Below are 14,121 nucleotides of genomic sequence, written 5' to 3' on the forward strand. Positions count from 1 at the left end.
TAATAAGTTTTCCTCCTAAGCAACACACGACTTGTAAGGAAGAGAATCCAAGCATGCACGTGCACACACAGACACACATGCACTGTAACAGACATAAGGCTGAGGGTTCAGTACCATGATAAAGTTGTAGCTGAGGCAGTAGAGGGGTTGAGAGAAGGGACAGAGCAGCTTTGATATGGATGAGCTGGGAAGACTTCATCAAAGTGCTGAATATTATCTAGATCATTAATTTAACACATTTATCAAGCACCTACTGCAGGCTGGGCTCCCCTTCAGGTACAGGTGATATACCAGCAAGCAAATCAGAAAATTCCTGCTTTATAATCTTACAGGGCAAGGCAGTGATATGTAAATAAATGTACATGATGGCGAGAAATGATATGAAGGAGAAAGGACTAGGGACAGGATGGGTCAGGGTAGAGGGGCATTTATTGTTTCTGGTAAGGTGGTCAGAGAAGGAAACACAGAGGGCACATTTAAGCAGATGCCTGGAAGTGAGAGAGGAGCTATGTGGATATCTGGGTGAAGAGCATTCCAGGCAGATTGAGGAGCAAGGGGAAAAGCAGGAGGTGTGAGCAGGGCAGGGAGGCCAGTTGGCTGGAGCAGAGAGAGTGGGGGCTGGTGCCGATGAGCACAGAGAGGTAGTAGGAACCAGGGATGGCAGACCTCTTAGGTTTTGGAAGAACCTGTCTTTAATTTAACTCTAATGAAATGGGAAGAAAGTAGTGGGTGCTGAGTAGAGGTGTACTGTGATCTGAGTGCAGTCTGAAAGGACCTGTCTGGCTGCTGTTGGGTAGGAAGGGGTGGAAGCAAGGAGGCTGTTGTAATCCAGGTGGGTGATGTGATGTGATTATTATAATAATTGTAATAATCTGGGTAGGAGATGATGTGATAATTGTTATAATCCAGGTAGCAGATGTGATTATTGTAATAATTATAATCATCCAGGTAGGAGTCACTTGGATCAGGGTGTAATGGTGGAGGTGGTAAGAAGTGATTGTGTTCTAGATACATTTAGAAGGCAGAGGGACAGGATTTACTGATGGGACCAGTTACGGTATATGAGAGAAAGAGAGGAATCTGGGATGACTCCAAGATGTGTGCCCTAATGTTGGGAAGGATAGAGGTGACCTTTACTGATACAAGGAGAGTGAGAGCTGAGCAGGTCGTGAAGGGGACAATCAGGTTTTTTCTGTGACAAACCTGAGGCCTATTAGACTTCCAAGTGGAGAATGAATAGGAAGTTGGAAATACCTATCCAGGAGTCCTGAGGTATGAATGGCAATTAAGAAGTTAGGTATACTGGTAAAGGGCTTTTGAATCAGAGGAAATAGTTTAGGAAAGATGTTTGTTGAAACTGGAGTTTGGGTATTAATTCAAGAAGCCATTTTGGAAGTCTAGGTGAGTTGACTGTACTCTGATCTAGGGTGTTGGCAATAGAGATGGAAAGAAAGAGACACTGAATGAAAGGACTTGATAACTAATGGAAAGTGGGGAGAAGGGAGAAACAAAGGTGCAAAGTGGTTCTTAGGTTTCAGATGTGGATGACTGGAGGGCAGGTGGCAACATTAGTAACCACAAGAGGAAAAGCAGGTTTGGGGACAAGATTGAGTTTGGTCACATCAACAATAACCATGCATTTAGTGAGTTACAGTTTACAAAATCCCTTCTAGATATTATTTTAATCAGTCCTTTGCCAATTGAAGAAGTGCCTAGGGGATATCCATGCAGAAATATTTATTCAAGAAGCAATTGGAAATGAGTCAAAGGAAGGACTGGTTCCTTAATTATGGAATTGGGAATCATTTAGAAATAATAATTCCATGAGCTAGCTAAGCTAGGAATTCCTGAACAGCTAGGAGCAAACATGCTTTAAAAGAAATAATGATGGCACCATCTTGGAAGGCAAAATTTAGATGCCCAGGCAGGGGGTGTACAGTTACTTAAATAAAGTCAGGAGTGCAGTATAAAAGATCAGTGGGAAAGAGCTTCAAAGGCTCTTTCTCGCATTCCTACTTGCTCCTCAGTATTTAGATCTGACCTCTCCCTTTTCTTGAGACTACCCTCAATCTCTCTTTCCCCTCTGGTATAGTTTACTTGGCTCTTGGTTATGTGCATGTAGAGAGCACACGTGTACCTGTGTCCAACACGCCACTCTGTTCATTGGTTTCTATTGTGGATTGAGCTCTTCCAAAGCTTAACCTCAGTCCATCCTTGTGTTACAAGTTGAATGCGTGCAAGTTGCCCTAATAGAAGAAGAGGGTTATGGAGGTAGTTATAAAGGACTATTAGAAACTATCTGTGGTGCTTTGAGAACAAGTCTAGTGCACTGGTAGGGCAGATCTTACAGAATCTTTTAGAATCAGCAGCACATTTATTCATGGTATTGAACTTGAGGAGAAAAATATCAGGTAAACTTTAAATTATTAATGAGTGCCCAGAAAAGGCAGCCAAACCTCAACAGATTATCTTTGAAGGAGATAGAAAATAAAGAGAGTGACTGTTTTTTTCCTAAAGTAATCCTTTTATGCATTGACCTCTTTAAATATGAACCTTGGGGAGTTTTTTCGAGACTTGTATAGGGCTAATCTAGCCATTTTGTGAAAAAATTCACACTCGAGTGCTAGGCTCTTGTTTCTGAGTTTTGGAAAAACACCATTTATCTCTGTAGCGCTACTTCTGTGACACTATCATTGAAGTGTCTAGGTAGAAATTTAGGTGGAATTTCCAAATATAAGTCCAACCTCAGTTTAACCCCTAAGTCTGGTCATGTGAACTTCTGTGGTAACCATGAGTCTTTTTGTTGTAGGAGTAAGTCCATGAGCGATGTCAGCGCAGAGGATGTTCAAAACTTGCGTCAGCTGCGTTACGAGGAGATGCAGAAAATAAAATCACAATTAAAAGAACAAGATCAGAAATGGCAGGATGTGAGTATTTTGGGGGTAGCGGGAGGGAGAGTGTATTTGTTTGACTTTTCTTTGCTTCTCTTAAAGTCTATGTACCCAAGACCATTTCCTTGCTATTACAGAATTCAGTTCTGTATAAAATGTGACCAACTTCCTTTACAAAGATTTTTAAACCTTTTTTTTCCTATTATTGTTGCATATTTTAAAGGCCATTGTGAAAAATATACCTGAATGTTTATTTTCTAATATTCTCTGAGTTCTCAAAAATGTGAGTTGCTTCCTTGCAGTATGGTGAACTTATTTACTTGTTTTGGTGGTTGAATTTGGGATATGCACATTAACTATACTTCTGATGGGAAAGACCTGGCCAAAGTTTAGGGAGAGAAGAGGAACAGGGTTCTGGCAGAGACCCTGGCATCAGGAAGGAAAGATGAAAAGGGTTAGTAATTAAGAGTTAATTAGGGAGATTTGGGGAGAAATAAGTAATATAACTCAGAGCAATATTTTGGCTGAAGAAGTCAGTAATATGAATCAAAATGAAATGTTTTTTGCAGAGTTGACATATATCCAGGTGTTTATATAGATATAGACTTACTCTTTAGTTTTGATCCTGAAGAAAAAAAGCTTGACCATTTTTTTGAATAGAGTAATTGTGATAAACTGAAGAAATGCAAAGACATACGGTAGACAAACTATCAGAGCAAACCCAAAGAAATTTGAGGACAACTTTATGGTTGAGAGTTGAGCAATAGCATGAACAAAGGAGTCAAAGTAAATCTTAATTTTCAAAGGAATTAATAGTCTCTGAAATGAAGAAACCTCTGGCTACCTTTCTAAATTCTGGTGCCTCTTTTAATTGGGAACTCAATTTAATTGTCAAGAAACAGTAATTCAATATCACTTTGCCAAAATACACGGTGAATTTTCTGGTGTGAAAGTAAGTATTAAGGGCTTATCTGTTAGGTTAAATCAGATAAAAATTCATGCCAGTTATGCTGTAGGACTAAATGCGCATTGCTTTTGTTCTTTCTGGAAGGAGTTCATATTGGTCACAGGCTGTTTTTAAAGCAGGAGTGGCTCTGTGGGCTTGCAAGGGGTATAAACCAAATGTACTTTGCATGCCCTGGGGGTGAAATTCGGTTTTGTCTGAGACCTTGAATGCGCTTCTGTTTGGACTGGAATGCCACTAACAGTTCCGAGCAGTTCTCTATTTTGGAGACATGGAAAACTTTATACCTTGCAAAATGTCTTAACCCCCTGGGTCTCAGAACCAGCCTAGGTTTCTGGGGAGAATTGAAAAGCTGAATTAGGTTGATTGTCCCTGGGGTCACCCAGCAAGGTTAGACTTAACGTTCCTGGGGATATGGGGGACAGGTGTTGGTTTGTTCCTGCCGCATGTTCCTTATTGCTCTGACCTAGGAGGATTTAACCCTTCTGAAATCACATACTCAAGTCTCGCCTTCCCAGTTAAAGCCTTTCCAAAGCCTCCCCTTCCGGAGGTAGAACCAGACCCATGGTCTCCTTAGGACCCCACTGTCTCATGCAATCCTGTCACACTTGTTACTGAACTTTTATTTATATATCTGACTCTCCCCTGTAGACTGAGAGTTTCTTGAGGGGAACCCCGCCCTATGCATGTATGTATTAATAGTTCCTACAGTTGGGCCTGCCTCAAAGTAGGGACTGAGCTCTGTTTGTGAAATGAAAGACAGACTGTGCATCTGTGCTTAACCATCACAATCGCGTTTCTGTTTTGGCCTTACCAGTGAAACATGTTGTTTCGCAAAATAGCCAGGTTTTTGGAATGAGATGAAAACGAATTGGAAACAGTTCCTGATCTAACTAACTGTCACCTAATTACAAGCATTTAGCATTCTTTGTGAAGTGTGCAATGAGGCAGATACTTCCTGGGAAAACAAAAATGGGGTCTATCTTATTAGGTCAGGTTTTTCAGACAGACACATGAGATAAAGGCTTGGTACAGAAACGCTGGCTATAAAAAGCAAAATTAGGGCACCTTGGCACCCAGTTGGAGCGAATAGTTTCAGTGATGTAATAAGATACTCTGGCACATTCTGGCTGCTAGAAAGGGTGTGTAGAAATTCAGGTGTGCCCCTGCTGATGTGATTTTTCTGTCAGGACCTTGCAAAATGGAAAGATCGTCGAAAAAGTTACACTTCAGATCTGCAGAAGAAAAAAGAAGAGAGGGAAGAAATTGAAAAGCAGGCACTTGAGAAGTCTGAGAGAAGCTCTAAGACGTTTAAGGAAATGCTGCAGGACAGGTAATATTGCTGAATGCACCTCGGTTGTAACAGGGTTGGAGACGCCAGTGTTATAAATAGGTATTTTGTATAAGAGTAGTGTGGCATAAGTGTCCACCAATATTCAACTTTAATCAAATACGCAAAGAAATATTTAAGATTTTGGTCTGCAGTGAAAAAACAAAGCATTGTTGAAATAGTGACTTAGAGTAACAAAATAAATGAGGACTTAAAATAGGTGTTCATTATTTCTTCTCTTACATTGCGCATTCACATGCAGAATTGGATGGTGTTGGCTATGTTGGGTGCAGGAAATACACTGCTTTATACTCTTAAGTGAATTAAGGAATGAGATCTTCCAATAAAATCAGCTTACTTTTAACTAAATTGTGTAAAACATAACAAAGTTCTTTTTCATGTTTAATAGTGCAATTCATTATATTTTAAAGAAAGTTTTAATAAACATAATTGTGTGTGTTTTACTTACTCTTTGCATTGCAGCATAACAGTATAAAGGTTAAATTTAAACTTTCCTGTAAAGCATTCATTATTCTGTGAAATATTAGGATATTTACAGGTCGAAGAGAAGGAAAATATGCTTTTAGAATCATGTCAAAAAGGAAATACACTATCAGGTGAAATGAAACAAATCTGCTTTCTGCCCTAAAGGCGAATGATAAGCAGTTTCATTCATTTGGATGCAATTCAGTTAGCTTGGGAGGTGGGTATTCCTTTCTAAATGTGAGAGATGAGGGTGTTTCATGAACCTTCCCATAAATACGAATGGTGACTTTTAATCCCTAATAATTGTTCTGGCAAGTTCTGTCAAGCTATATGAAATCATACACTAGTTTGATCTCCACAAAAGCCTGGGTCTTTTGTAATCTTTTATTTTTACTAAATTATTATAAATTTTTGCAGGAAAATATCCTCACAAGGCTGCCAATTAATCCACAACTTTGGAAGGTTCAAGTTAGTTGTCAGTCATGATATTTACAGTGTTTTAATTTTGAAAGTTATAAGCTTGTGGATAAAATTTTGTGAATAATCCTTTATTAAAATTTCCTTGTTTCATTAAAAATCTCTTTACAATTAATATCCCAGTGAAGTATTTGAGAACCTTTTTAATTAAGTCAAGTTATTATTCTTTCTTGATTGGGACATTAAAGATAATTATATACATCTTGCTGGGCGTGGTGGCTCACGCCTGTAATCCCAGCACTTTGGGAGGCCAAGGTGGGTGGATCACAAGGTCAGGAGTTTGAGAGGTCAGGAGTTTGGCCAATGTATTGAAATCTTGTCTCTACTAAAAATACAAAAAAAATTAGCCGGCCATGGTGGCGTATGCCTGTAATCCCAGCTACTTGGGAGGCTGAGGCAGGAGAATTGCTTGAACCCGGGAGATGGAGGTTGCAGGTGAGCCGAGATCACGCCACTGCCCTCCAGTCTGGGCAACAGAGTGAGACTCAGTCTCAAAAGAAAAAAAAAAAAAGAAAAAAAGAAAAAAAATTATATGTATCTTTATGCTCTGTAAGTGTTGTATTGATTCTTGTGTGAGGTTAGCAGCTTTTTATTCCCAGTCCATTTCATCTGTTGATTACTCTCTTACCACCTGTCTGTGTCAAATGCATATCTTTGTGGTGATGGTGCATTTCTTTCTGCTAAGGGAATCCCAAAATCAAAAGTCTACAGTTCCTTCGAGAAGAAGAATGTATTCTTTTGATGATGTGCTGGATGAAGAAAAACGACCCCCTACACTGACTGTGTCAGAAGCAAGTTACCGGAGTGAGAGAGTAGAAGAGAAGGGGACAACTTATCCTTCAGAGATTCTCAAAGAAGATTCTACAACTTTTGCAAAAAGAGAGAACAGTGTAACAACTGAAATTCAGCTTCCTTCTCAAAGTCCTGTGGAAGAACAACGCCCAACCTCTTTGTCTTCTCTGCGTTCACTGAGCACACAAATGGAGTCGACTCGTGTTTCAGCTTCTCTCCCCAGAAGTTACCAGAAAACTGATACAGTCAGGTTAACATCTGTGGTCACACCAAGACCTTTTGGCTCTCAGACAAGGGGAATCTCATCACTCCCCAGATCTTACACGGTAAAAAATGTTCTCAGTTCATTTAGTCTGTTCTGAAGAGCAAAATGTTGGTGAACTTGTGCAGAGGTTGGGGTTACATCAACTTTATGTATAAACTGTACATGCCATATATAATGATGTTTTATTTTATGCCAGTTTAGATGCAATGGAAACTTAATGCTTAAGATAGATCAATTATACAGAATTTACTAAACTTTAAATTATGTGAAAGTATGGCTGATACATTTTAAAGAATGAAGAAGATATATTCTAAGGCAGAGTATTATTTTATAATGTCATTTTTTTTAGATGTACCTTTTCTAAAGTATTAGGTTGAAAAGTATGAAGTTGTCAGTATGATTGTTCTTCTTGACCTATAAAACAGCATTTCATGTAGTTTAGCCTAGAGATTTTCAGGTGCATATGTACACATTTCTGCTTTTTTCAGATTTCTCACTTTATCAGTTTGAATGTCTTACTGTTTATATGTATGCATTTCTATTAATATCAGGATTTTGAAGGATGTAGAATATTGCGGCATTTTTTTTCTGAGAATGAAGTGGTACCATATCCAACAATGAGTGTGCTAATCTGAATTATGTGAAAGGAAGCAACACTGTGCTAAGATTAATGTTCATATTCTTTTTAGCTCTGCTAATGTAGAATCCTAAACTCTAAAAGGGTATAAAAAATTGGATATTTGGGGTGAGAGAAGCCTACCTAAACTAATTGGGAAACTCCTGACCATTATATAAAGGAAAATGTAGACATATTTGACATTATAAGAATTTCATGGCAGACTTCCTTAATATAGTCAAAAGACAATATATAGACTCAGAAAAATATTATTAAAATGTATGATAGATAAAGAGTTAGTATCTCTAAGATAGCAAATGCTTCTACAAATTGGTAAGCAAACACACTAGCAAAATGAATATAGAAAAGTAGTGGCCAGTTCAAGGGAGAAGGGATTCAAATGGCTGGTAACAAAGCACAAAGAAGTATGTTCAGCTTCCCTGGAGCAAGAATGAGACGTATAACTTTTTACCCATTGGCGTGATATAGACTTAAAACATTGAAAATGTCTAGTGTTGGCAAGGATGCTGAGAAACAGATGTTCTCATACATTACTTCTGGAGTGTGTTGCTACAATTATTTTTAGAAACTATATATATATATATATATATAAAACTTTTGCTCCAACAAGCCTACTTTTGGAAATGTGTGCTATAAAAATAGAAGTTCCAATTATAAAGAGATATGGATATTTGTTGCAGTAGTTTTGGAAGTGACAGAACATTTCAAACAACTTTAAATGCACATCAAATGAATAAATTGTTGATGTCCATACTATGGAATATTCAGCAAGTAAAGGGACTGGTTTAGAGTTCTATCTGTTGACCTGGAGTGATCAGCAGATAGAACACCAAGGCCTTTTGGCTCTCAGCAAAGGGGAATCTCATCACTCCCCAGATCTTACATGGTAAAACATGTTCTCAGTTCATTTAGTCTGTTCTGAAGAGCAAAATGTTGGTGAGCTTGTGCAGAGGTTAGAGTTACACCATCTTGATGTGTAAACTGCACATAACACATGTATATATGGCAAATTTTTTTTTTACGCCAGTTTAGATTCAGTGGAAATTTAATGCTTAAGATGTTTGCTTGGAGTAAACAAGCAAAGCAAATTTCAGAAGTTTGTATGTGATATGAATGCTTTTTCTAAAACAATTTCCCCCACTACATGTGTGTTTATCTATCGGTGTGAAAGAACTCAGCCCAAGCGTTTAGTAATAGTTATGTTACTGTGGGTGGTATGCTATTTTAGTTTTAAAAAATTAATTTAATAAACAACTTTTAAAAACAGAAATAAAGGTAACAGAATATCAAGTTTAAAATGATATTTTCTTATTTAGATGGATGATGCTTGGAAGTATAATGGAGATGTTGAAGACATTAAGAGAACTCCAAACAATGTGGTCAGCACCCCTGCACCAAACTCGGATGCAAGCCAACTGGCTTCAAGCTCATTTAGCCAGAGAGAGGTAGCAGCAACAGAAGAAGATGCGACAAGGCAGCCCTCTCCTACATCCCCCTTCTCATCTCTTTCCCAAGGCCAGGCTGCCACTTCTAAAGCCACACTGTCTTCCACATCTGGTCTTGATTTAATGTCTGAATCTGGAGAAGGTGAAATCTCCCCCCAAAGAGAAGTCTCAAGATCCCAGGTGAGTTTGGGAAAGTTCTTTATCATCTGTGGCTCAGACACTTACGCATTTAAATCTGGAAACCATGTCTCAAACGTCAAACCTCTAGGTGTTAATCTGGGCTGAAAATGTGCAAAATGACATTCTGGTTTACTCTGAACAGATCTTGGAGGAAGTAGGTGTCTTTCCACTCTGAGTGCATAGATCCAGATAACACTTGTGATGTGAGTGTGTGGAGACTTTGTGCACCAGTCTCCTTTGGAGATTTGGCTGGTGTTTTCTCTGTATTCCACGTTTCAGTAGTGGTTGCCTTATACTGCTAGTGCCCAGTAGTCCCAGGTTTCAGGTACAGTAGTCACTTTGAAGGTTTTAGATGCAGATCTAGTGTATATATGGGTGACAGAAGCCCTTTCCCAGGGAACTTAACTGGCCACAAGGAAAAATTGATGCACATGATAGGTGCTGGCCTCTAGGTACATGGCATTTCTTTTTCGATAATTTTAACCTTCTAGTGACTTTTAATACTATTTTATACTTTAGAATGTCTATAATTTTCGATGTTTCCTTATCTCCAAATGGGACTATCGAGGCTTGGTTATAATATGACAATTGTATTCCACAACATTTGGAGTCCAAACAAAATATACCATCAGATGAAGAATGACATGTGTAGTTTTTCCTACTTAAATTTCTAATAGATGACTTCTAAGAGAATGATTAAGTAATAAATGTTCTTTGTAGCCCACCTGTAAAACATGCCAAAAGTCTTTGGATAACAGAAAACTTCTCTCAGAAAAATTCTTGCTAAGCATTTTGATAGCTGTATGAACTCCTTAGCATGGAGGAGCTTTTGTGGTTCTTTGGCTTGGTTTAGTATTCTTTCTTGCCCTGAAAAACATTAATTGTGTATTATATACATTAAGTGGGTGTGTATATATGACTTGTCCCAAGTTATATTAGTATTTGTGTGTGTATGTGTGCGTGTATATATGTATATATGACTTGTTCTAAGTTAGATTAGCGTGTGTGTGTATGTATATATGACTTGTCATAAGTTATATTAATGAAATAACTTGATGTGAAATAATTTGGCATTGCATATTTATTATTATTGAGTTTTTATTTGTATGGGAAAACTTAAAACATTTAAACTTTCTTTTCTGGTTATAAGGTACTATGTGCTTGAGAAAATTTGGAAATGCAGGAAAGTATAAATAATTTAAATCGCTGATAATTCCATCATTTAGAGATAATCACTGTTAACATCTAGGTATATTTCTTTTGTTTTTTTTTTCCCCCATGCATATATACAGACATATATCTAAAAACAATTTCTTCAGCTTGCTGAAATAATGAGTTGTAAATTATCATTACATTTTTTAAGGAATTGGAAATATATAATTAGCTTCCTAAGTCTCAGTGGAGGAGAACAATAGCCTGTATTATACTTGGGGAACATAAGATACCAGTGGATGAATAATAAAAGCAGAAGCAAAGTGCCTTTTGTTTCACGGATTTGTATGTTTGCCTTTACATTTTTCAAACAGCAAATTCAACAAAACAGCCTGAATCACGTGCTGCACGCTGGGTGTTGGTGCCTTTCTCAGGGTGGCAGCTGACTAACTGCAACTGTGGATTAAAGAAAAGAGGCTAAGTGTGGTGCGTGGGTGTGTCTCAGGTTATTGCAACTCAGAGGGAGCTTCAATTAATGTGGCACTGTTTCAGGTTTCATCATTAATGGATTTATACTTCTTTGTTCGCAAACCTGAGATGGTATTCCACCAAGAAAAATTAGGCTTGATTTGATAAGTGAAGCCATTGGAATTCTTTAATGTAGATATAATTCATATGGTGACTTACATATCTCTGATGCTTGGTGTGTCCTTTTCTGCACCACTAGGGCAGTAGCTTCTATAGCATGCCCTTGCCTTTGTCTCAGAAGGAGCTTACTGACTTGAGAGAAGGATGTGAATGTGTGTGACAGCTGCTGATCAATATATAAAGGGCCTGTGCAACACTCCCCCAAACTCCATTCAGACACTATAACTCTAGGTGTTCAGAGGACAGCAAAATCAAGAGTAGCTTGTGGCTGATCATCTAAATGTTTCGGTAGCTCTGTGGAAGAATGTTCTTCAGGTCATTTTTCTCTTTCATACCTTGGACTTTTACTGGCACTGTCCTTTCGTCTCTTCCTCCAGACTCCCCCGTTGATGTTATTCTTTTCTTTTTCTTTTTTTTTTTTTGAGATAGGATCTTGCTGTGTTGCCCAGGCTGTAGTGCAGTGGCATGATCATGGCTTATTGCAGCCTTAACCTCCTGGACTCAAGCAATCCTCCCACCTTAGCCTCTTGAGTAGCTGGGACTGTAGGCACATGCCACGATGCCCGGCTAATTTTTGTATTTTTTTGTAGAGACAGGCGTTCACCATGTTGCCCAGGCTGCTCTCGAACTCCTAGGCCTGATCCACCCATCTTGGCCTCGAAAAGTGCTGGGATTACAGGTGTTAGCCATTACGCCCAGCTGATGTTATTCTTTTCTATCTTGGCTTCCACTATGCTAATTCAGGCCCTTTTCCTATCAGTGCAAATGGTCACAGGTGTTAGTACATGCTACACAAGACTGGCATCAGATTAACTTGCCTGATGCCAGGTTGGACTCAGTAATTTCTCTGCTCCAAAGCCTCTAGTGGCACTGTGTGGTTTGCTGAATGAAGTTTGTGGCGCTCAGGGAAGCAGTGATATGTCTCACGCCCTTTGTAGCACAGTCACAGCTGATGTTAGCGTGCTTACTATGTACCAACCAGGCTTCTCAGGGCAGTGTCTTAGTTAATCCTCACAGCAGCCCTGTGAAGTAATCAACAATCCGAATGTGGACTATCATGATTACCCCTGTTTTAGAAACATAAAACCTGAGGCATGGCCTGGGCATGTTACTTGTCCAAGGCCATGCAGGGTACCGAGTGGAGTCGGGATTTGAATCCAGGCAGTCTGACTCAGGATTTAGTATCATGTTATGCTATCATGCTATGTCCTGGGAAAGAGAGATGATTCACCTGCATAAGGCTGCTTACTTTTTCTTGGATACATCATGTACTTTTTGGAGCACATCCCTGCTCCCCCATTTGAAGATGCTTATTTCCCACATCTCTGCCTTTTGAGGTCCTATTGTTCCTCAAAAGCCCAGGAGGACCACTTCATTCTTGAATCAAGATATCACCCCTCCCCCATTGGAATCAAACTTCTTACCCTTGAAAAGTTTCACTCACTGAATTCTTCCTTGTTCCATGTAGTTACCTGTTCCTTCTTCACTGGTATTCTTTGTACATTCTTACACGTAATTGACCCTTAAGTTTTACTGACTTGAACTGCATTCAAAGCCTTGATTACTAGGCTGAAGTATGAACTTGATCCGGCAGGTAATCTAGAGAGTCCTTATTGGTTCTTTAGTGTGGGAATTTTAAGATGAAGGAATGTAAGCACTATGGTGTTCCCTAGAGTTATTTTAGGAAAGCTAAGTTGCTGCGTGCCATAAAGTAGAAAAATCATAATGAAGGGAAGAACTTAATATGGTCTTTTTTTTTTTTTTTTTTTTTTTTTTTTGAGACGGAGTCTCGCTGTGTCACCCAGGCTGGAGTGCAGTGGCCGGATCTCAGCTCACTGCAAGCTCTGCCTCCCGGGTTTTTACGCCATTCTCCTGCCTCAGCCTCCCGAGTAGCCGGGACTACAGGCGCCCGCCACCTCGCCCGGCTAGTTTTTTGTATTTTTTTTTTTTAGTAGAGATGGGGTTTCACCGTGTTAGCCAGGATGGTCTCGAACTCCTGACCTCGTGATCCGCCCGTCTCGGCCTCCCAAAGTGCTGGGATTACAGGCTTGAGCCACCGCGCCCGGCCAATATGGTCTTATTTAAAATCTGCCGATAGGAATTTCCTTTTCATCCTCATAGCTGAGCTGGGGGGTTTGTCCCTTGCTGTTCTTTTTGCCCCATTTCTTTTCTTGTGGTTTTGCTTTTTTCTCTACCTTTCTTGCCAATCTGGGCTGCCAGACTCATTCTGGAGGTGACCCCAGACAGGGAAGAGGGAGTGTGACCCCTGAGGTCCTTCATCCCCTTCCATCTGCCATGCAGATGTGGTTTTCATGATTCTCCCCAAAGTTGGTCTTGCTTACAAGTTTCTGTTTTATTTTCTGTCCTTTCAGAGCTCTATTTTTTTTTTTTTGAGATGGAGTCTTGCTTTGTCACCCAGGCTGGAGTGCAGTGGCGTGATCTCAGCTCACTGCAAGCTCTGCCTCCCAGGTTCATGCCATTCTGCTGCCTCAGCTTCCCCAGCAGCTGGGACTACAGGCACCTGCTGCCATGCCTGGCTAATTTTTTTGTATTTTTAGTAGAGACGGGGTTTCACCGTGTTAACCAGGATGGTCTCGATTTCCTGACCTTGTGATCTGCCCACCTCGGCCTCCCAAAGTGCTGGGATTACAGGCATGAGCCACCGCGCCCGGCCTCAGAGCTCTATATTTTTAAGCCCTCTACAAATCTTCTTTCTAGAACCTCTGCTCCAGACTTTTTAAGGCAGTAACCCCCAAATGGGATGACACGTATGGAAGAAAGGAAGCTTTCTGCATGTCCATTTCCTGATCTCAACCCTGATTACTGCCCCTTTGGATATAGTAGCCAGAACTTC

At 39.7% G+C, this 14,121-nt stretch overlaps 1 protein-coding gene across 28 annotated transcripts in view; it reads left to right on the forward strand.

Moving 5' to 3' along the window:
* The window catches only part of LMO7 (LIM domain 7), a 309,870-nt gene that overhangs the window by 264,618 nt on the left and 31,131 nt on the right, over nt 1–14,121 (forward strand). For all 28 annotated transcript variants that reach the window (XM_077973779.1, XM_015121212.3, XM_077973778.1 and 25 more), the window contains 4 exons: nt 2,810–2,927; nt 5,046–5,188; nt 6,834–7,266; nt 9,159–9,467. In XM_077973779.1, the coding sequence (XP_077829905.1) occupies nt 2,810–2,927; nt 5,046–5,188; nt 6,834–7,266; nt 9,159–9,467 (1,003 nt within the window). The remainder of the gene's footprint in view (nt 1–2,809; nt 2,928–5,045; nt 5,189–6,833; nt 7,267–9,158; nt 9,468–14,121) is intronic.

This window comes from Macaca mulatta, chromosome 17 (genome assembly GCF_049350105.2).
Source record: "Macaca mulatta isolate MMU2019108-1 chromosome 17, T2T-MMU8v2.0, whole genome shotgun sequence".
NCBI classification, from domain to species: Eukaryota; Metazoa; Chordata; class Mammalia; order Primates; family Cercopithecidae; genus Macaca; species Macaca mulatta.